At 39.5% G+C, this 24,384-nt stretch overlaps 2 protein-coding genes across 4 annotated transcripts in view; one reads left to right on the top strand and one right to left on the bottom strand.

Annotated features, from left to right (window-relative positions):
* Positions 1–1,864, top strand: part of lhcgr (luteinizing hormone/choriogonadotropin receptor) — a 74,091-nt gene extending 72,227 nt beyond the window's left edge. The window contains exon 11 of the mRNA XM_031902037.1: positions 460–1,864. Coding sequence (XP_031757897.1) covers positions 460–1,672 — 1,213 coding nt within the window. The 3' untranslated portion in view covers positions 1,673–1,864. The remainder of the gene's footprint in view (positions 1–459) is intronic.
* gtf2a1l (general transcription factor IIA 1-like) overlaps positions 1–21,525 on the bottom strand; it is a 30,952-nt gene extending 9,427 nt beyond the window's left edge. The window contains 10 exon segments of one of the 3 annotated variants that reach the window (NM_001045748.1): positions 5,435–5,661; positions 6,581–6,684; positions 7,552–7,641; positions 10,413–10,652; positions 11,737–12,332; positions 13,023–13,116; positions 14,295–14,332; positions 15,467–15,587; positions 17,278–17,379; positions 21,334–21,375. In NM_001045748.1, coding sequence (NP_001039213.1) covers positions 5,658–5,661; positions 6,581–6,684; positions 7,552–7,641; positions 10,413–10,652; positions 11,737–12,332; positions 13,023–13,116; positions 14,295–14,332; positions 15,467–15,587; positions 17,278–17,379; positions 21,334–21,363 — 1,419 coding nt within the window. In that variant the 5' untranslated portion in view covers positions 21,364–21,375 and the 3' untranslated portion in view covers positions 5,435–5,657. 3 annotated transcript variants of the gene reach the window in all.
* Between the last annotated feature and the right edge of the window lie 2,859 nt (positions 21,526–24,384).

Genomic DNA, 24,384 nt, shown 5'->3' with positions numbered 1-24,384 from the left:
CCTATGGCAACCAATCAAAATTGCATTCATTGTTCTACCTGCATCTAGTCGAGAAAAGCTAATCACTGATTGGTTGCTATAGGTTACTGGCCATGGGCAAATTTGCCCAGTGTTGATAAATGGGTCTCACTGTTTTCAAACCTGGAGATGTTTCAGGACTGTAACTACAAGCATCCCCCAACATAGAAGTGTACTAACATGCTAAGATTTGTATTCAGATCAGTACATCTGATAACCCAGATGTAAGAAATCATTTTTTAGTAAATTTATTTAAAAAAAAGTTCTGGCCACTAGAAAGAAGGCTGAATGGTACTTCTAAGGGACAACAGTATACGACATGAGACAACAAGTTCCTATAGCCGTTTGGGTTTATAAGATGAAATGCAGTAAAAAAAAAACAAAAAAAAAACACTTTTACAAATATAAGTTTTGACTACATTTTTTTATCTGCCCAATTAGTTCAAACGAAATTCCTTCCAATCTGCCACTGTGGACTGAAAAGGAGAAGAATCTAACAGCCATGTTTTTTGATCACGACGAAGCCGATCTAATCGCAGACTACGAGTACCTGTGCCAGCCCAAGATCCTGAAGTGCAGCCCAGAACCAGACGCGTTCAACCCTTGTGAAGACATCATGGGATACGACTTCCTCCGAGTGCTGATATGGTTCATAAGCATACTCGCCATTGCAGGCAATGCAGTTGTCCTCTTTATTTTGCTAACAAGCCACTGCAAGCTGACGGTACCTCGGTTTCTGATGTGCAACCTGTCCTTTGCGGACTTTTGCATGGGGATTTATCTGCTGCTCATCGCGTCTGTAGATTCTCAAACAAAAAGCAAGTATTATAACCATGCCATTGATTGGCAGACCGGGAGTGGATGCAGCGCGGCTGGCTTTTTCACTGTGTTCGCCAGCGAGCTCTCTGTTTATACGCTGACTGTGATCACCCTAGAGAGATGGCATACAATAACCTACGCAATGCAACTAGACCGAAAGCTCCGTTTGAGGCATGCCATTCTCATCATGCTGGGGGGCTGGATATTTTCACTCGTAATAGCAATGCTGCCTCTTGTTGGCGTTAGCAATTACATTAAGGTCAGCATATGCTTGCCTATGGACATAGAAACCCCGCTCTCACAAGCCTATATCATATTTATTCTAGTACTCAACGTCATTGCCTTTATCATTATCTGTGCCTGTTATATTAAAATTTACATAGCAGTGCAAAACCCAGAGCTTGCGCCGACAAACAAAGATACCAAATTAGCCAAAAAGATGGCAGTGCTCATCTTCACAGACTTCACGTGTATGGCACCAATATCATTCTTTGCCATCTCTGCTGCATTTAAAGTCCCTCTTATCACTGTGACAAATTCAAAAATACTGTTGGTCTTGTTCTACCCCGTCAACTCGTGCGCCAATCCTTTTTTGTACGCAATCTTCACAAAGGCCTTTCGGAGGGATTTCTTTTTGCTCATGAGCAGGTTCGGGTGTTGTAAGACGCAGGCGGAACTCTACAGAGTTAATAACTTCACTGCGTATACCTCCAACTTGAAAATGGACAGTTTATACACGGGACCGAAAAAAACTTCCCGGGCTGAATTCCACGTGATGGCGCCTGACTGTCAGCAGCTGAATGATCACGAGAAACCGGCAAGCACAGGCAGTTAATGATCTTTATTTACTTACAAATTATGTTGCACATCTTTCATCCCAGGGAGTCTGAGCTTTGTTAATAGCCTGTGTGTACATTTGTAAATGGATGTTTGTAAATAGGACGTTGTATTAGGGACTGGAAATTTTGATGCCTGCAAAGTATTTTTTTTAATTAAATATTTTAAAGAAACAGAAGTGGCGAACGGAGCGGTGACTGATATATTGTTTTCCTACACAAAACATAAGCACATATATATATAAAAAAAAAAACAAAAAAACAATTTATTTAAAATACTTAAGACATACAGTGGAGGAAATAATTATTTGACCCCTCACTGATTTTGTAAGTTTGTCCAATGACAAAGAAATTAAAAGTCTCACAACAGTATCATTTCAATGGTAGGTTTATTTTAACAGTGGCAGATAGCACATCAAAAGGAAAATCGAAAAAATAACTTTAAAAGATAGCAACTGATTTGCATTTCATTGAGTGAAATAAGTTTTTGGACCCTCTAACAAAAAAAGACTTAATACTTAGTGGAAAAACCCTTGTTTGCAAGCACAGAGGTCAAACGTTTCTTGTAATTGATGACCAAGTTTGCGCACATTTTAGGAGGAATGTTGGTCCACTCCTCTTTGCAGATCATCTCTAAATCCCTAAGGTTTCGAGGCTGTCTCTGTGCAACTCTGAGCTTGATCCCCTCCATAGGTTTTCTATTGGATTAAGGTCCGGAGACTGACTAGGCCACTCCATGACCTTAATGTGCTTCTTCTTGAGCCACTCCTTTGTTGCCTTTGCTGTATGTTTTGGGTCATTGTCGTGCTGGAACACCCATCCACGACCCATTTTCAGTTTCCTGGCAGAGGGAAGGAGGTTGTCGTTCAGGATTTCACGATACATGGCTCCGTCCATTTTCCCGTTAATGCGAATAAGTTGTCCTGTGCCCTTAGCAGAAAAACACCCCCAAAGCAAAATGTTTCCACCCCCATGCTTGACGGTGGGGACGGTGTTTTGGGGGTCATAGGCAGCATTTTTCTTCCTCCAAACACAGCGAGTTGAGTTAATGCCAAAGATCTCTATTTTGGTCTCATCAGACCACAGCACCTTCTCCCAGTCACTCACAGAATCATTCAGGTGTTCATTGGCAAACTTCAGACGGGCCTGCACATGTGCCTTCTTGAGCAGGGGGACCTTGCGAGCCCTGCATGATTTTAATCCATTGCGGTGTAATGTGTTTCCAATGGTTTTCATGGTGACTGTGGTCCCTGCTAATTTGAGGTCATTAACTAACTCCTCCCGTGTAGTTCTAGGATGCTTTTTCACCTTTCTCAGAATCATTGACACCCCACGAGGTGAGATCTTGCGTGGAGCCCCAGAGCGAGGTCGATTGATGGTCATTTTGTGCTCCTTCCATTTTCGAACAATCGCACCAACAGTTGTCACCTTCTCTCCCAGCTTCTTGCTAATGGTTTTGTAGCCCATTCCAGCCTTGTGCAGGTCTACAATTTTGTCTCTGACATCCTTGGACAGCTCTTTGGTCTTTCCCATGTTGGAGAGTTTGGAGTCTGCTTGATTGATTGATTCTGTGGACAGGTGTCTTTTATACAGGTGACTAGTTAAGACAGGTGTCCTTAATGAGGTTGACTAATTGAGTAGAAGTGTCTAACCACTCTGTGGGAGCCAGAACTCTTAATGGTTGGTAGGGGTTCAAAAACTTATTTCACTCAATGAAATGCAAATCAGTTGCTATCTTTTATTTAAAGTTATTTTTTCGATTTTCCTTTTGATGTGCTATCTGCCACTGTTAAAATAAAACTACCATTGAAATGATACTGTTCTGAGACTTTCCATTTCTTTGTCAGCCTAAGAAAAAGAGATAGCTGTTAAATAAAGTAATAAAAATATAATAATAATAAAAGGCATTTAGTTTGCCCAGGAGCAGTAACCCATTGCAAACCAATAAGATACTTTGCTTTTAAACAGGTGACCAATAAATGCTACCTGCTGATTGGTTGTTATGGGTTACTGCTGCTGGGCAAACTTAGTGTCTTTTGTTACATAACCCCATGAATACATTGATTGCCTAGAACAGTTGTGTTGGACATCTAATAGAAAAGACAGCCTACCCAAGACTGGCCGTAGGGGTGCAACATGAAAGGGCAGTGCCCATTGCTTCATTAGACTGTATAAAGGTACCACCTCCAAAAGTAGTGGTATACTTTATATTCCTATATACACGCCACAGTGAACATGCAATGAGGTTTATTATACGCACAACCCTCCCTCTGCTATTTTTATGGGAGCCAAAGTTGATGGATTGAGAATCCCTAGTGAATAATTTTCTGGCAGCAGTCGGGGGACAACTGAAAGCAAATATATCGGCAAAATCAGATATATCTGGCACATGGGTTATCTTACAGATCCTAAACCTGAGAAGATGAATCATTTTGTACAAGAATGGAAAACGCACTAACACATTGGACATGCAAGTCACAAACTGGCTGATTTAACAAGAGCGGCCAATTGTAACACATGAAATTATATTGACTGGTCTGCACATGGAAAAACACTGCATTAGATTTACACAATACTTGTTCTTTTGCAGGCACTTTTCATATCTGTAGGCTGTTCAGAGTTCAACATGACCCATGGGAAGAATTGACTCTGACCACTGAAAGCAGCAAACACAGTTTTGATGAACTGACACATTGATCTGCTTAAGCACACGTCAGTTTGTTAAGTACTGGCCTAACAGTCAGGAAAGTATTAATAATTGAGAAAAAAATTCAATCTGCTGGTATTTTTTTGGTACAACCCAGTTTGAACTTTGCCCCCTAAATTTGCCCCTAAATATTGTGTAATACGGAATACAAAATTACAGCATGATATTAAATAATGAAATTGAATGAAATTTATTCTAAATTGTTTTAAACTTTTTAACTGTTTGTTATTTATGCATTCACATCAGTCTCTACTCCATTGAGGTCTACATAATAACACACATAGGGCTTTGTCGCCAGAGGGAGATCGCCTTGCACTAGAAAATACAATAAGGGTAATGGCAGATTAGATTTTTGTCGCCCACAAATAATCTGTGTTACAACAGATGACGAATCTTACAAAAATATCATCCCCTTTTGTAACATTTCGATTGCCACAACTAAATCACATTAAGTGATGGTGCGTAATCATGGGGAAATGCCCTCTTTTGCGTTTTCTCATAATTAGAGAAGGGGATGGTATTTTCAGGAGACCTGTTGCCTATGGTAGCTCAGATTTACCACGGGTGACAAATCTCCTCATCTGGCATGGAAGTATGTAAAAAAACATGAGGCGATCCAGTGTAATTATGGGAAAATGCATTCTTCCACAATTACCCTGGATCACCGGGATGTTCAACATTGAGACCTATGGGACACATGTATCTTCTTGTTGGTTTCAAAGCGTTGTAGTATGTCATTGCCCTAAAATTCCCATTACATTCACAAACTAGGTTTGTAGTGTTTTAGGAAACCAGAGTACCTAATGGAAACCCACACACAAGGAAAATGTACATACTCCTTGCAAATAGTGCGCTGGCTGGAATCAAATTCATGACCCCTGTGCTGCAAGGCAGAAACGGTACCCACTTATCCACCATGGTAACATGGGCATGGTTACATCTTGTAATATATAGGGCTAACAAAAAACACCTAATCAAGACTAAATCTTGCTTTTTACCAATTTTTTTCCTTCATTTCCTTTGCAACAGTTTTTAAAACAAAGGCATCAACATATTACTGCATAATTATATTTATTTCATATCTGCTGCAACACAAAAAATATGTAGATTTCACTCATAAGGATGCAAATTTAACTTAAAGAAAACAACAAAATTGATATTGTTTCTGCTGTTATTATTATTATTAAGTGCAGAATGCTTGGGTGAAAAATACAAATGAATTTTTTTCTTCCTTCTCTTCTTTGCAAGTTAAACACCGTGGAAAAGCGTTCTGGTTATCACCTTGAAAACAAAAAGTCGAATTGCAAGCTCTTATTTATGCATTTAAATATATGTGTATTTTTTTTTTATATATATATATAAAATCTCATAACAGCAGAAACATGTATCTGCTTTGTAAAAAAAAAAAAAAAAAAAAAAAAGTTGCCATCTTATAAAAATACACAGTACAGGTAAGGGATCCCTTATCCGGAAACCCTTTATCCAGAAAGTTCCAAATTACGGAAAGGCCATCTCCCATAGACTCTATTATAAGCAAATGATACTAGTTTTTAAAAATGGTTTCCTTTTTCTATATAATAATAAAACAGTATTTTGTACTTGATCCCAACTAAGATATTATTAATCTTTATTGGGGGCAGAACAGCCCTATTGGGTTTATTTAATGGTTAAATTATTCCCTTTTCTCTGTAATAATAAAACAGTACCTGTACTTGATCCCAACTAAGATATAATTACCCCTTATTGGGGGCAAAACAATCCTATTGGGTTTATTCAATATTTAAATGATTTTTAGCAGACTTAAGTTATGGAGATCTAAATTACAGAAAAATCTCTTATCCGGAAAACCCCAGGTACCGTTAATGCATTCTGGATAACAGGCCCCATACCTGTATGTATATGAAATCCAGTAATATTGCTAACAATGAACCAACAGGCCTATTCCAGGCTGATGCTGTAGCAAAGCACGTGTTTCTGCGTTTGTGTTATTACTGCTGCATATTCTATTGTGGAAAGCAGTGATGTGTGATATAAGGCACATTACTGCCAGAGTAGTATCTATATGTCCCTTAGGCCATTTCCATAAACCTACTATGAAACTAAATAAAAGAACAGACTCACACCTGCATACATCATGTAAATAGGGACACACCAAAAAGAGAGCAATTCTGATTGTCACTGTGTAACATATAATATTTACCATTCAGCTTCCCCAATGGCTTTAGAAAAAACATAATCTTTCCCACCAAAACTCATGACTCCATCTTTTAAATAGAATTTCCACTTGTTTTTACTTCGATGAATCTAAAGGTTGACAAGGAAAAAGAAATTAATTGTAAAGTCCATGCATTTCTAAGAACCTTAGCAGTGTCGATGTTTCCATGGATTTGGCAGAAGTGTGAAGGTCTTAGCACCCCCCCCCCCCTCCCCACACACACACAAAAAAAAGTGTAAAATGTGAATAAATTAAAAGTTTAGTAAGCAAAGCCAAGCAGAGACTTAATTCCAAAATTATATCTGAACAAGGCTTGTAAGATATGAATAGGGGTAGGTTGGAAATCCCTCTGGACAAGAAGCAGGGGCCTCTGTGATTATCAAAACCTTTTTTGTAAAAAAAAAAAAGTTCATCATGCGATTTCCTGGTTTTAAACTACTATAATTTAAGGGGACCTGTCACCCTAAGAAATCATTTCAAATTCTTTTCTGCCAGGTTAGTCAATCATAGTAAACTTCACTTACACTATAAAAATTATTTAAATCTTGTTTCCTTCAGTCTTGGAATTACACAACTACAGCAAACAGCCAAGTGCCATTTTGTGAGTAAGGAAAGCTTTGCATCATGCCAAAATCTTGTTTGTGTGCCAGAATGGCGGACCAGATGCCCATGCTATGAAATAAGATTAAGGGGAGGAAGGTGGAAGTAAGGAGGGCAGTGACATCTACAAAAATTTGATTGACAGCTGGGGTTTTTAAATGCCTTTATAATGGTTATGGATGTGTTAATTAAAAAAGGAATTTGGATATCATGTTTAATTTGAACAGGAATTCTATTATACAGTTTTTTATGCCTGGGTGACAAATGTTTCTGTGTTACCTATATCATACAGTGTAAAATATATTTTATCATGTGCACCACATTGCTTAGTTATTATGATGAAAGGGTAACAATACCTTATCATACTGACACACAATGACATTGTCAGTATCAAACAAGTCTGGGACTTCTTGCTCACTCACATCATCTCCAGAATTTAATGGATCCTAAAACACAATAACATGTAACAGAATTATACACGTGCATAGGATTTCAACAGGACTAGAGAACAGAATCTGATTTATGACCGCTGGTCTAACAGACACATTGGTGCATTTACAAACACGGGCAAGTTTGCATTAGTGGAGTAACCTACAGCAACTGGATACTTGCTTTCAGATTTTTTAACTTGCAGCAGATTGGTTTGTGATTAGTTAGTATGGGTTACTGCATTGGTGCTTAAATATTGTTTTAGTACTCAGTATAAGAAACTTCATGACAATTATTTCACAATAAAGGTATCTTTCTAAAACAAATATTCCATAGCATTCCATACTGTAAGTGCCTGCAACTTAAAGGAGAAGGAAAGGTAAAAAATAAGTAAGTTTTATCAGAAAGGTCTATGTAAGTACAGCCATAAGCACTTACAGTAATGTTGAAATGCACTTACAGTAATGTTGAAATGATGAGTCCTCTATCAAAAGAAACACAGGATTTCTTGTCTCTTTTTTTGTAAACACGATGTTCCAGTATCTGACTTCCTCTCTCAGAAACAGCCTTAATTCCCGGGACTAGAGTCTGCACAGTTCTCTCCTCTCTCCTGCTCCCCCCTCCCACCAGAATGCCAAGAACTCGCTCCCCCTTCCCTCAGGAATGTGTGATCTCAGCTATAACGGCTAGAGACTGCAGGAAGGAAGCTGCTTAAAATGGCAGCTGCTATGTTAAGCAAACGGAGAAAGCTTCTAAAGCTGTTTATTTAGGTATGTTAATGGTTTCTGCAGAATAAATACACTGTTCTAGGTGGAACTAATGTGGCAAATCTATTGGCAGTAAAATGCCAAAATGAATTTACTTCTCCTTTAAAAAGGTGGGATAAACCATACTGGTTTTATCAGAGCCACTGCCTGTAAAAACCCAAAAGCAAAGAATGAAGAAAAAAGGGTATATAGGCCCTTACATGGTAAATTAATTTGTTCTACTAAAGGAAGGCTGCTATCTGTCAGAGCTCACACATAGCCTGGATTTGAAACAAGTAATGAGCCATGGAGACACCCATATATAATAGACTGATAATAGACTAAATAATCATTAATATGGTAAATATTTTCACAAAAAATCAATACATGATAAATGCCCTTCAGACAATCTTAAGAAATATATCATTCCGCAGCACTACTCTGTACAATTACCTGGAAATGTGATTGTACAGATCACCTTTGTATTTCAGCTGTATTATCTTATCAGCAAACTGTGTGTAGCATTATTATGAAGCCTCATTGTGAAATATAAGAGCTTTAAGTGTATACAGTTAAAGTTGATGGGATAAAAAAAGCTTTCAGGATTAATAGACCATCTTTAAAGGGAGTTTGGCGTCTCTTGAACGTTATCTATATTTTAAAAGTGAACCCAAACTGACGTGCATAATAGGCAGCATTATTATGCAGTCTGCTCAGTAGTTCGTTTGGATACACAGTTAAAGATATGCGTAATGGAACAGCATTTTCATATAACCCTGCAGCTCTGTGCAGAAGGGATAATATTTTATTCAACCATTAAATCATTTTGCACCCTGCTGAAATTAGATTAAGCAACTGAAACGAATGTTATTCTTTTCTTCATAAGCGGTGAGGTTATTCTAACTCTTGGCCCTTCAGAGCGTGTGTAAACTACAAGTCCCAGCATTCACTGACAAATTCTGCAAGCTTTAGTCTGGCAACTAAAGGGGCAGGTTGGCCATTTCTGATTTAAACTTGGAATACATCCTAGAATGTATCAGTGGTAATTAACAGCCTGGGCATATGACACAAGGGGGCAGATTTATTTAGTTGTGTAAAAAATGGTGACACATCACCAGGCTTCGCCGTGTAAAAAATAGCATCATTTTTTTTATGCGTTTTCTTCCACCTGAACTTACATAAAATAACGGTGTAAAATCTGGCATTCGGACGGCAAACTTTTCCATTTATTTTACACAGCTTTTTACACTATTTTTTCATTTTACACAGCATAATAAATAGACCCCTAGGACTTCTAAACCAGTTAAAATGAAAAAAAAAAGTGCATGGCAGATATTGGATTATGTGTATAAATTGAAGTCCGTTATAGCATATCAGTTAATAAACTTTGGAATCTAATATTTGTTGAAGCTGCAGAACTGGGCAGGAAGCCCTATTGGGAGATGTATTTATGGGAGGGCAGTTTTGTATTTTTTTTTGTGCAGATGCATGAAATGCTGCAGGTGTGTGGTATTGTTTGGGGGTTTATTTGAGTGAAGTTATGAGACGTTTAAGACTGAGTGGTGATCCAACTTCTGTATATGGTTCGAGATTAAAGAAACAGAAGGTTAAGAGATGGTGGTTCTAAATGTGAATGAGTATGAGTATAAACAGCTGATTTTTCATGTGCTACTGAAGGTGCATAAATCCCTGACCGAGGTGACGGGCAGACTAATTGTAGCAAGGATTGGTAGCTCCAATGAAAAGTTGGGTGAGTATGTAGATCTGTGTCTTTTACCAATGTTATTTTAACTACTTTAATTTTACATGACTCCAAGGATTGTATTTAAAATTGGAGGGAGTACAGTGATGCAAATCAACCCCAGTGTCTCCATCAAGCATATTTGATCCTTGGCAAATAGTTATATTAGAACTTGAACTTACAATTGACAGCCAACCTTGCTGATTAGAAGTGATTGCGAGAAGATTTGTATATAATGTATTTGGAGAATATGTGCTTGCATTAGGACAGCTGTTGTTCTTCATTAATTGTTTTACTTTACCTCTTCAATGACATCAATTTCCGGATCCTCATCATCACTACTATTACTAGTTGAGTCATTTGATGCAGTATCATCTTCTTCTAGAGCTTTAAGATCCTCTGTGTCAATAATGCCCAAAAAATCATTTTCATCTAGGTCTCTCACATTTCCAAGGTCTTCATCAGAGGAAGTGTCACCGGTCCCATCAACTTGAATGATCTCTATTTCACGGGGTACTGCTTGCTTCTCCACATTAGATATCTAAGCAAAATAAGAAATATATAAGTAAATAAGAATATTTTTTTTTTTATATTATCTTTTACTTTTTCATAATTTACAAAATTAACATTTTACCAAAACTGCTTTTTGTCAGTAAAGAATGTATACTGTGTTCAAGCACAAATGCAAGTTTTCTACTGAAATGACATCACTGCACCCCTGGCTCTCTGAAGAAGTTGATGAAAAACAATTACACATGCAAGGATTCTCACCAATAGGAATTCTACTGATCCAAAAACTTATGGATGCAAGAGAATTCACCAATGAGAATGCTGATTACCAGCACTGTCAGTCATCTTGCTGTTATCTTACTAAGAGAATAGTACAGGTATGGGATCTGTTATTTGACAATTCAATATCCAGAAAGCTCCTAATTATAGGAAGGCCATCTTCCATAGACTCCATTTCAATCAAATAATTACATTTTTTAGAATTTCATTTTTCTCTGTAATAATTTTAACTGTAGCTTGTACTTGATCCCAACTAAGATATAATTAATCCTTACTGGAGGCAAAACTATTCGAATGGGTTTATTTAATGGTTTAAATTATTTCTTAGTAGACAAAGTATGAAGATCCAAATTACTGAAAGATTATTTTGGAAATTCCAGGCCCCGAACATCCTGGATAACAGGTCCCATACCTTTATGTCATTTTGGTATCATGACACCATAATCCAACATGGGGATTAGGGATACAGTAGAACCATCATTTTACATTTTTCAGGGGACAGGAACAAAAATTTTAAATTAGGGAAATGCACTATTCATTATATATTGGTGGGAGCACAAAAATAATAATAGTCAAATGTGGGAAAACTTAAAATCATGATATGTAAAATTCAGGTTTCACTGTTTTTATCCAGTGCTAGGAAAAATGTGAAATTCTCCTTGTGAATTTTCTGAAAATTCTGGGAGACATTTCATTCAGAATGATTTTAATTTAAAAATATGTTTTTACTGCTACTTACTTACCAGTGCTGGCACTGTTTGGCTGCTGTCAATGGACAGAAGAAGCAACAAGTAAAATGTTTAACATTAAGGCTGTAAGCAGCACAGCAATCTTACCCCAGTCTGGATGCCAACGTTCCCACTGTCTCCTGTGGAAGTTTTATCACCAAGTTCATTATCCATTAGTATTAGCTCAACGACATCATCGGAATCTTGAGATTTTAACAGGCTTGCATATTCATTTTCCGGTTGTCCTTGCAAGGAATGAGCCATGTTTAAGTTATTCATCACAGACTCAGAGTTCAGATCTATTCCTCCATTGGACTGCCTAGGACTAAAGAGCGTCCCTGTTATTTCATTTAAATTGCTGCCTTCCAAACTGTTTGTGGGCTGATGAAGCCCCTTATTTGTAAGATTCTGCTGCAAATCTATGGACTGCTGAATAATCAAATCATCGTTATTATTATTCTGATAATTAGGTTCAATGGTGGCCTCTTGATCATATATATTTAGTCCTTCAGAACTGTGAACCTGAGCCGGTTGCTGCTGCCATTTTTGTTCTATGTAAGCATTTCTGCTGTATTGGCTGCTTGCAGCATGCCCTGAAGGATGGCGAATATGTTGGAAGAACTGTTGAACAGGTGGCTGAAGTATTCGCGGCCCTCCTGGAGCTTGAGTGACCATCACCGGCACTGTTACTTTGTAAAGTTGACCTTCAAATATAAAAAATAGTAACATTTGTACAAAAGAGCACAATCTTATTTATTTACATCAGCTTCAAAGTCATCTAAGCATCCTAAATGTCCCACTGGTGCATTTGGTGAGTTACTCCAATAAGACTAAATCTGAGATGAGTTGACCCTAGACTTCAATAGGACATGTCAAGTTGGCACACCTCGGGACGGTAGTTTACTTTTTTAAAACCTGCACTGGCTTGGGGTAGTTTATGGCAGGGTGAGCAGTCGCCATCTTCCTTCTTGCTTAACCTGCTGTGGAGGATTGCTGGGAACAAGGAAGATGCTGGTAGCTGCCCTACCAATTGCTTTCCTGGGGCAAGTGTTTAAAGGCACTGGGGGGTGCCTAACAAAGTCTATTACTTACTGCAGCAGTACAGTAAGCACAAATGATCTACCTGACAGTAATTCCTAGTGCAAAAATCGTGTTCGTAGTTAAAAAAAAAAAATTTAATTAAGATATAATTGAAACGTATTTCTGTTATGCTACTGTACTGTTGGGTATCTTACTGAAATAAGTTTTAATTATTTTTTTTTTTTTTAACTATGAACAAATTTTTGCATGGTGGGCCATTTGAACTTACTGTACTGTTGTATAGTCAACAACTGAACAGATCAAAAAGAAGAAATCACATTCAGTGTAACTTGGTGCTCAGTGCATACCCTTACCAGATGCAGTTTGCACAGTCATTCCAGCTGGCAGATGAATTGGATAAGTAATACCCGCTGGAAGAGAAAACGCACTGTTCGATCCAGAGGTACCCTAAAAAAAAACCCACAGACAAGTTCTGATTAAAATTATTTTTCACATAATTTCAATATGTCGATAAACAAAAACATGCAGTTCAAGGAAAAGTTTGCCTTCACAAAAAAAAAAATTGTCAGCTGACTAGGTTAGTTTAATAAAGACTTCTCAGCAGCATCAGAGAATCCCATTAATTTATGTAACAGTTATCATTTGTAACAGTTGTTACCACCCCCAGTAAATGAAACTATTATATTTTTTTGCCTGGGCTGGTGGTCCTTTTAGAAACAAAAATGGAGCACCCAGAGGGAAAAATAAAAAGGTAAGAGCCCAACATATTACTTACTTTTTCTAGCCATCACTAACACTGATTTACACGCAGTAAAATCAGAAAACTTAGCTTAACTACCCATGCTTAAGACCATTCCAGGAATAAGGTAAGACTGTGGTGTAACGCTGTCTTAGATATTTTACCAGGCAAATGGAGTTTTTCAAAAAGGAGCCTGGGGCTCCCAACATTTTGGCACCCACCAGTGAATTAGTCTTTTGGATGACCTTTAAAAAGAGGCTGAAGCTGCTGAGAAACATATAAACTAATGTATTAATTGTAATTTGCCTTACTGAGCTGCGACTAGGAAATGTGAGGAGGAAATAAACTAAGTACTGATAAGTGCTGTGTACAAATTAAACTAGAAGTACTTGAAAAAGGCACAAAATAATATTTCTTACATGACTATTCAATATGGCTTAGCACTGCTGTGGATAAATAACCATTTTTATTCCCATGGGACTAACAATGTTCTGCTAATCGTAGCTATAATCTTGTAAAAGAAAGTCAGAATGGCAGTTGGGGATTTGTTGTCTTCTGTTTGATTCAGCCTTTCTAATGAAGTAAAAATGAAGAAAGACTATGCATTTTGTAAAACACAGGACACTATCGAAGAGTTTTGGCAGGGAAGTGGTGAAACGGTTTTCACTGGTTTTGTTAGTTGCTAGATATTAGCTGAAGATGAATGAAAAATGGGAACCATTTGAAAACATGAAAATAGTACAGGCAATATAAAACCATTTGTCTGAGCACACAAGACTACGCCCGACTGTGGCTAGGATAGTGGGAATAGTTGCAAATTCAGTCTGACTTCATATCTCCATTCTATGAACTCAAAGTGAAGGCGCCACACGTGCCTGCAACTTACCATTTCGCCAGTTGAAAAATGTGTAACATTCCTATTCCCTGGATTAAAAAGAAAAATAAGGTGAATGAGATCTGTAATCGGAAAAGCTTCAGTTTTCAAGTACATATGAATTTTACTGACACAATAAAGTATAATACTGTAGTGTTGGATTCACTTTAGAAAAGGCTTCCAGAATCCTGTTAGGAATCTTAACACACATCCTGGTATTTAAACGAGAAAGAAAATGATTGTTATACTTCAGTATATCCTTGAGCACTGTCCCCACTCCTCAACCACTATGTTTGTAAGCTGCCATCAGTAAAGAGACGTCATCAATGACGTGACACCATCCACGTGACCCATCCATCATTACTACAGCTGAGTAAATAGGAATCCCAGGGCAAAGGAAAGTGAACAGTCACAGGCGAGGAGCTGACATTTCCCATGCTGAAATAGAAGCTCAGAAGGAAGGATGATTTCTGCACAAGGATTAAAGAAATGGCTGGGCACTGAAATTTCTTGCTTTAGAATGTGCAGAACTCAATGTAAGCCTGCCTTTCCACAATTGGATATCTATCATAGAGGAAATGGGGAAAAGACATACGATGATTACAGTTTGAAAATTGTTTGGGAATGCTAAACATAGCAGACTGGATGTGTACCTTAACAGAAATATAAAAACATTTTGACCACTTCTTCACCCAACAATGTTTATGTTATTTATGTTTGTTCATTTTAGAACTTTAGTGGCTGTTATAATTTTCTACATTTTAAATTTGAAATGTAAGATAAAATCTGTGCCAACTCGGTTTTTCCCAGGGGACCTTAATAAAATAGAATAAATGAACAACCTTATTTTAACAGCTGTCTATTATAAGAAAGAAAATACTGTGTTATAACATTTTGGTTACCCTTCCTATTGCTGCTAATTATTTCTGATGGATGTGACCCCTAACTCCCCTCCAGCTTGCTATTTACTAACATGTGTTGCTATCTAACGTGACTTTAAGTTTAGCAGCTTCCTTCTTTACATCACACTTTTAATGGCGGGGGAATGCCCTAAAAGGCTGAGGAACTGTTTCCATTGGTCCTCCAGCCAACAATAAATATATTCAGCTTATCAAATGAATGAACTAAAAAAAAACATAAAATAACATAATTTCAGTAATACATTAAGAAATAACAATGCCAACCTGTTGAGCTGTGAAGGGAGTGATGTAAATTCTGTGGCAGTTGTAGGACAAATTGTGGGGCACTGTTGTCTCTGAAGAAACCTTCTGTAGCTTTAGACTGCAGTACCTTGGTCTCCCATAACTAGAAAAACGGATAAAAGGGTCACCTACGCAAATCTTCTCACTATCACAAACATATTGTGCCATGTAAATACCAAATACTGACCTGGGACCAATTACAGCACTTGAGAATAAAAACTGACTGAAGGACAAAGTAAAGATAAATGGAGTATTCTATAGTCAGGCAGATGTTTCTATTAAAAAATGGCAGGGTCTGTCCTTGGAATCCTTCTTTTTAATCTATTCATATATGACCTTGGTGTTAACGGTTGAAAGTACTGCCTCGCTGTTTATGATATAACATAATAGCATAAAATAATTATATCATTTAGTAATTATTACATTTATAATGACAGCTCTACCATTTATTTTTAATAAAATAGGACCCACATCTGCATAGGAGATAAGCCAATAGAATCTGTAAGTGTGCATTTCACTTACTAGCCTACTAGCATTCTTACTGCTCTATTCTATGAATAGAAACAACAAATCTCAATAAAGCAAAGCAAAATAAGCAACTGCATAGCCTCATATTTGCAGTTATACCTCAGACTGTGAGGGTTATTGAATGAAAGATAGTGAGAAATAATCAAACATATTAAATCCACACAATAAAACCTTATTCAAAACAGAGGTTCACAAAGAGGCTAGCTTTTAAATGCAGAAGAAGTCTTTTTAAACTGTGATCAGCCTTCGGAAGAACAGAACAGAAAAATCCTTTGCTTATCACTGTACTGGACATGGCAGCTAGAAGTCAACTGCACATCCTTGATTCCTAAAACAATTCCTATTATATAGAGTTGCAACAAAGAAAGAAAGTGGCTCTAAATGTAACTATAAACATACGGAAAAGTGGAACATAAAGATATGCCAATGTAAATACACTATGCACTAGTTGAGTAAAGCTCATTATACGGCACAAATCAGACTGCGCTTTCACAGCTTTGGTCAGTCAAATGGGTCTGTGCAGTCCAATCAGGAGAAGAATGCACCCAAGGCCCAACCTGATCCCCACCTGGCAGAATATTCCATTTCTATATCAATTTGAGCCCTGATCAGCTTTTGGCTGGGGGAGTTGTCGCCCATTTATAAATGGCAATGAGTTGCCAATTTGTTAAGACAATATCAGCCCTTGTATGGCTAGATGGAGTTATTTGGGTAGAAGGATTGCAACCATAAAGCTGGCTATATACAAAGGAAGATGCTATCATTAGGCAAGTAGTTCAAGTAATAGGTCATTTCTGATTATTTGGCCGCTGGCCAACAGTTTTACTGCAGTTATACTGCCTAAGGAGAATGTGCAGACCCGATTAAAGTGTTAGATATCAGAAAAGCACTCAATAGCTAGAAATCCAAGTCCGGCTTGGGACTCCCCCAGTTACATGGGAGTAGGAGAAACAATAGGTTACCTGAAAGCAGTTCTAATGTGTAGTGCTGGCTCCTTCTGAAAGCTCAGACTCAGGCACAATGCACTGAGATGGCGCCTACACACCAATATTACAGCTAAAAAATATATTTGTTGGTTCAAGAATAAAATTTTAAATGGTAGAGTGAATTATTTTCTATGTAAACAGTGTCATTTAGAAATAAAAAGTCCACCATAAAAATCATGACAGAATCCCTTTAATATATTTCTTACAGTCATAAGAGCCAAATACATATCTAACTGTTTTAGACGTTTATTAGGGTACTGCTAGTGTGCAGGTCCTTACTTGCTTTAAATCCTTAAGCACTTGCTCATCCACACCTTCTTCCACAAAAAGTTCCCTGACACTTTCCATAACATCTTCAATAATTGATTTGTATAGCTTTGGCTGCAAGAGAGGATTGCACAATTACACAAAGAGAGCATTTCTCATTTTCAACAAAAGACTCCATCACATTTATTTCATAAACGAACACAGCGATGATAGAACAGTAATTCATTTTATATCTTTCACATTTTTACAGCATTATTCAGATTTTAACTTTTTAATATAAATGAACATTACAGTTAACAGGAAGGATAAAAAGTTTAGTTGGTAATTAGATTCAACATTCGGGGCTGAATAATATTTTATGACCCATACACAATCTTTATAGTACAGTAAAAAAAATCTTTACTAAAGTATATGCTAAGGCTAAAGAGAATAACACGTCTAAATAGACAGTTCTGCAGAAATTAACAAGGGGTTATGCATTTTTTTTTTTTTAAAGACAATAATAAGATTTACAAAAAGCGTAAACTGCTAAAATGGATATAAAACTGAGCGTGCATTGGAGCTATCCACAAAAGTAGTGCCATTAATACTAGCACCTCTAACTCATGCCTCCTTTAATTCCAGCCCTGCATATTAGCAGCACCAAGTAAAGGGTGGGAGGAGAGAGATGTGGCAGGGGCCAGTTGGTGAAGCCAGGGGTTTTTAGGAGAGAGTAGTTGCCGAGCAGAAGTGGACAGGTGAGGCCAGGGGCTTGCATCGGGCACCCTTCTGAGCTGGCCCAACTCTACTTGCTCCTTTGCAACCTGAAGTGAATGCCCCACTTCAAGGAGCAAGAAAGGTACTATCACTGGGGCGGGGGGGGGGGGGGTACTCGCTTACCTTATACCCCAGGCCGGTGGCCCTGTCAGCAGAAAACTGCACCATCTCAGGGTACCTATGGGCAAGTGATCCTCTTCCTCCTGTCTTCTTTCTTCACAATCCGGGGTAAAGCATGCACAGTACAGTGAAAAGGTCACATTTTTTTGTTAAAGTTCAGCTTTTCATTCCCAAAACAGAAGGAGGAAGAGGATTATTTGCTCACGTGTACCCCAGACAGTGCAGCTTTCTGCTAACAGGCCCGGGGTATCAGCTAAGTGATTACAATCACTGGTGGGTGTATGTATAACTTTATTTATAAAGCGCCACAAGGGTACGGCAGCGCTGTACAATCTTACAAAGTACAAAATTACACACAGGGAGGACAAGTGTTATAATAATAAATACAATAAATATGTATAAATGCACAGGAAACAAGTGCCATGTGGTATGAGACACAGTGGGAAAGAGGTCCCTGCCCCGTAGAGCTTACAATCTAAGTGTGCCTAACATTTTGGCAGCCCCCAGTGATCATACCCTTCCTTCTCCTTTCAGCCTGCTCTGATGAACTGCATGGAACGTGCACTCATTGAGGCAATAAAACCCTACAACAGGTATAAGTTCCTTTATCCGGAAACCCATTATCCAGAAATTTTCAAATTACGGAAAGGCCGTCTCCCATAGACTCCATTATAAGCAAATAATTCTAATTTTTTTAAATTGATTTCCTTTTTCTCTGCAATAATAAAATACCTTGTACTTGATCCCTACTAAGATATAATTACCCCTTATTGGGGGCAGAACAGCCCTATTGGGTTTATTTAATGGTTAAATGATTCCCTTTTCTCTGTAATAATAAAACAGTACCTGTACTTGATCCCAACTAAGATATAATTACCCCTTATTGGGGCAGAACATGCCTATTGGGTTTATTTAATGGTTAAATGATTCCCTTTTCCCTGTAATAATAAAACAGTACCTGTACTTGATACCAACTAAGATATAATTAATCCTTATAGGAGACAAAACAATCCTATTGGGTTTATTCAAAATGTAAATGAATTTTAGCAGACTTAAGGTATGGAGATCCAAATTATGGAAAGATTCCTTATCCAGAAAACCCTAGGTCTTGAGCATTCTGGATAATAGGTTCCATACCAGCATTTGCCTAGTCTTGCTCGTAATTCCAAGGTTGGGTCAATATTGTATGGGGCAGTGCTCAGAACTACCTGCAAAAAGGCACTCCATTCAAACATAAATGTTTGGGGGAATACAAGTGTTTCAAGTCGCATCCAGTTTATACATTTTGTACTGTTTTCCTAAATGAGCCTTATGGTTTAAAAAAAAAAAAAAAAAAAAAAAAATGATTTGCCCACTGAATTAATATTTACAACTTGGCTTCATTAGCAAAAATACAGCGATTTGAAGATATCGACCTAAAAAGTAGGGCTGAAGAAATACTTCTGTCTATAGAAGAATGCTGTCAAAGCAGAACTAGGGAACGGTAGGTATTAATTTGCTTCCATTCCATTTGCTTTAACTTGCTCCAATCTGCTTAATCACATCACCCAATCAGATCAATGCACGACACAGGAACCAGAAAGGAAGGAAAAAGACGAAGTAGCAATCGTAGCCTGTGTCTCCTGGGCAATGTCACTACATCGGATTAATCATCTGTGTATGGGGCAGAGATGGGCCCTATAGATGTATTCAGCCATAAAAATGTAAACGGCTGTGCAGCCATATGTTAATATATAACACTGGAATGCTGAAACTTCCAAGTCCACATCATAGATTTGACCATTTCCAGCAGTTTGACTTACTTTCTTTGGGGGCAACTGCTGACCAAGGGGAAGTCAAGAGGCCATATAGACAGCCGCCAACCCCGCCGAGTTACTCTTTAGCTAAATCAGTATATTTGGATGACTTTTCTCAGGGTCACTTCTCTTAAATACAACTCAAGGAACTTAATTCAGTTCATTTAATTCAAACACAACCAGTGCACTGCCCCAAAAAGAACGTGTTAATGTGCCCCTATGGTGTTAAACCCTACCTTTCATTTTCTTCCTTGTCACTAGTCAGGATGAATGTATCAAGTTGGTATTTACATATACCTTAATATTGGTCCAAGGCTAGACCACACCCTACCATACTTTAATATAGTGATAGGAAAGGGGTGGGTCTTTCTTCTTGGGTTACAGCAAGTGATCTGTGTGGGTGCTCCTAGAAGCCTGGGATCCACTACGGCCCAGAAGTGTTGGGCCCTGAGGGGACAAGTACCCTTAGTGAAGTTGGGGACAGGGCCCCGTGAACGAGGTAAAGCCAGAAAAGGTTAAATAACATCATAGCACTTTCTAGGAAAGTGAGGAAGGCAGAACTTATATAGAAAGAGCAGCCCATTTGCTCCACCCAGGAGAGTGAGTAAAGGAGTAGTCTCCTAACAGGCTTACTTGCCTTAGATTGTGCCAGGGACTAGCCAGCAATTAACCCTGTCCTACCTCTACCAAGAGAAGGGATAAACCGGTGAGCTTGCTTTCTATCACTCTGTCGGTTGTCTTACCCTGCCCAACCTCTTGATGAGAAGGGATAAACCAGTGAGCTTGCCTTCTATCACTCTGTCCTTCTCTTACCCTGCCCAACCTCTTGATGAGAAGGGATAACCCAGAAGACACCATACTTCAACATCAATTGTACTGCTGAATCCTGTTATACCCCATCTGACAGTGAGTACTGATTTCCCTGCATTACCCCCTTTGTCTGGGACAAATAAACCGTTATCTTTGTTCGCAAGAGCTCCTGGCTTCCATTCTATCATTTGTACTACACAGTGGCAGTGGGAGGTGTAGTTCTACAACACCCTCCATAAGCCCCTTCCATTTAGCCCATCCTGTTGCCTCAGAGTCACATGTACCCCAAGCTCTATCACTAGCTGGACATATTGACTTATACAGCCAAATAGGGGTTACAGACGCAAAGGGCAGGTTTTTAATAAGTATCTCTGATTTTTCAGAATGATGTGGAATTCTGCTGCTGAATAATGTCACTTTCCCCTATATCCCTATATGATGCAGCAGAGGCACATTATGTAACATAAACATACAGCTATATATAACAGGGCATTACCCTGACATCCATTTTGCGGTGAGCCTCCTAGAGCATTCATTACAAACAGAACAAAATGCCGTCCCCTTGGCAGTACCGCCATTTTCTTACCACAGGATTGGGGTTGGCAGAATGGGCCATGCTAACTCTCCGGCCTGTCTGTCCTCCATGCAGCTCCACCCGGCGTTGTGTATAACCGAGCGTTACAAACGAGCTGACATGAGCTTTGCGCGCCGCTGTAGCGCCGAGTTATCGCGATGTTACCCGTGTGGCGCCCCTGCGGGACTGAGGGGTTTTGGCGCTCTCTGCGCTACAGATATTAATGTAATGGCTGTTCATCTTGGGAAGGGCTCTGAGTGCACTTTGCTTGGCCTGGCAGTGTTTTTCTCATGGTGTCCTTAAGGGAAGGGGCTTAAGGGACTCTATGTTAACAGGAAACCTTGAGGGCAAATGACAGTATATAATCCTATGGTTGACAGGATTGAGACAGTAGTTCAGCAGGATATTAATGTGCCGGTTTGCTGGGGTGCGGACAGCTTGGGGCTTATTTTGTAATTTGGGTTTTCATTTCTCCAGGGCAGTTACCAATAGCAACCAATTAGTAGGTAGCATTGATCTGCCCTGACTCTTCTGTTGTGTATGAGGGGATCCTTTGTCAGGCTCCCAGACACAGGGATATTTTTCTGTGCCCCCCAACCCAGGGATTATTTTCTGTTCCCCCCAACCCAGGGGATAATTTTCTGTCCCCCCCCCCCCCCCGACCTAGGGGATCCTTTGATGTGCCCCCCTCCCGACCCAGGGGATCATTTTCTGCCCCCCCCCCCCCCGACCCAGGGGATCCTTTGATGTGCCCCCCAACCCAGGGGATCATTTTCTGTTTCCCCTCCGACCTAGGGGATCCTTTGATGTGCCCCCCTCCCGACCCAGGGGATCATTTTCTGTGTCCCCCAACCCAGGGATTATTTTCTGTTCCCCCCAACCCAGGGGATCATTTTCTGTCCCCCCCCCCCGACCTAGGGGATCCTTTGATGTGCCCCCCTCCCGACCCAGGGGATCATTTTCTGTGCCCCACAACCCAGGGATTATTTTCTGTTCCCCCCAACCCAGGGGATCATTTTCTGTCCCCCCCCCCCGACCTAGGGGATCCTTTGATGTGCCCCCCTCCCGACCCAGGGGATCATTTTCTGCCCCCCCCCCCCCGACCCAGGGGATCCTTTGATGTGCCCCCCAACCCAGGGGATCATTTTCTGTTTCCCCCCCCGACCTAGGGGATCCTTTGATGTGCCCCCCTCCCGACCCAGGGGATCATTTTCTGTCCCCCCCCCCCGACCCAGGGGATCATTTTCTGTGCCCCCCAACCCAGGGATCATTTTCTGTTCCCCCTAACCCAGGGGATCATTTTCTGTTCCCCCCCCCCCGACCCAGGGGATCCTTTGATGTGCCCCCCCATCTAGCGGATCCTTTGCTGCGCTCCCAGGCGCAGGGATCCCCAACGGTACCGGGCCACCTCTTGTCCTTATTACCTGTTATCTCAATTCCCCAATGTGTTACACAGCCATCACAACAGCAATGTGAAGCCCTGGAAGCTTTCTACTGATCGCAACAAGGGCCAAAGTACTTAAAGCTCCATACTAAGCATCAGGGGATGTCACCCCTTAGGTGGGAGTAAGAAAAGCAAGGGGGCTGGGTGCATCTAGTTGCAGGGAAACAAGCGCAGGTCACCCACTGATTTTGCATTATGATGAGCTGTATTATATTTTATAATATAATAATAAAATAAAGTGTGTAATATAAAATGTAGTATCATATACGTAATAATTATATACTATGCACTAGTTGCGCAGAAAAGGTTGGGGACCACTGTTTTACAGCTCTCAGATCTAGCAGATCCTTTGCTGCTCTCCTACTGGGTGAATGCCTAAAGGTCCCCATACACGGGACGATTATAGCTGCCGATATCGGTCCCTTGGACCGATTTGGCAGCTTATCGGCCCGTGTAGGGGCAGAACCGAGGGGCCTGGCCAACCAATATCTGGCCTGAATGATTGAATTCGCCTACATGCCTCCCCGATATCGCCCACCCGTAGGTGGGGATATCGGGTGAAGATCCGCTCGTTTGGTGACATCGCCAAGCGAGCGGATCTGCCTGTGTATGGCCAGCTTTACCCTGCCCTCCCCAGTGGTTAAACCTTTTTCTTGTCATTAAAAAAGGAATTTACTTTGTTTATTCCTTGCAGTAGCCATTTTCTCTTGCTTAACACGTCTCTAAAGCTCTGTGTACTGAGCTGCATCTGTAACATCATCTGGGGACTGGTGTCTATATTATCATTAGTGCATTGGATTGCATTGCTCCAAACTAGTAATCTGTTTTAGCCTATTAGAGAGCAGTTGTGTCAACTGCAGTACTTCTTATTTGTTGCTCAAGAACACAGTAAAATGACACCAGTTTAATCACATCCTCCTTTTAGACATGCTACTTGGCATAGGGAGCTTTATAGGTGTATGCTATGATCCGTTTCAGCAGCAATAGTTAGCCTTGTAACTGTGGAAAAAATAGAATTAAAACTTGAACGTGGACCAATACAGAGATATGCAACCTGCAGCCGCTAAACTGCAACTTTGTGAAACCCCTGTCAGTCAAGTACCCTTCTTATTCATTCACCCAATATGTGTGTCTTCCTTTTGGCCAAAAACAACTTCTGGTTGTTTTTGTATGTATTCTTGTACAGGTATAGGACCCATTATCCAGAATGCTCGGGACCAAGGGTATTCCGGATAAGGGGTCTTTCCATAATTTGGATCTCCACACCTTAAGTCTACTAAAAAATTAATAAAACATTAATTAAACCCAATAGGATTGTTTTGCATCCAATAAGGATTATTTATATCTTAGTTGGGATCAATTACAAGGTTCTGTTTTATTTCTACATAAAAAAAGAAAATCAGTTTTAAAATTCTGAATTATTTGCTTATAATGGAGTCTATGGGAGACGGGCTTTCCGTAATTCGGAGCTTTCTGGATAACGGGTTTCCGGATAAGGGGTCCGATACCTGTACAGGTATTGGACCCCTTATCCAGAAACCTATTATCCAGAAAGTTCCAAATTATGGAAGAGTCATCTCCCATAGACTCCATTTTAATTAAATAATTCAAATTTTTAT

This window comes from Xenopus tropicalis, chromosome 5 (genome assembly GCF_000004195.4).
Source record: "Xenopus tropicalis strain Nigerian chromosome 5, UCB_Xtro_10.0, whole genome shotgun sequence".
Classification (NCBI taxonomy): Eukaryota; Metazoa; Chordata; class Amphibia; order Anura; family Pipidae; genus Xenopus; species Xenopus tropicalis.
The sequence above is the reverse complement of the archived record's forward strand: the minus strand, read 5'-3'. Positions and strand labels throughout refer to the sequence as shown.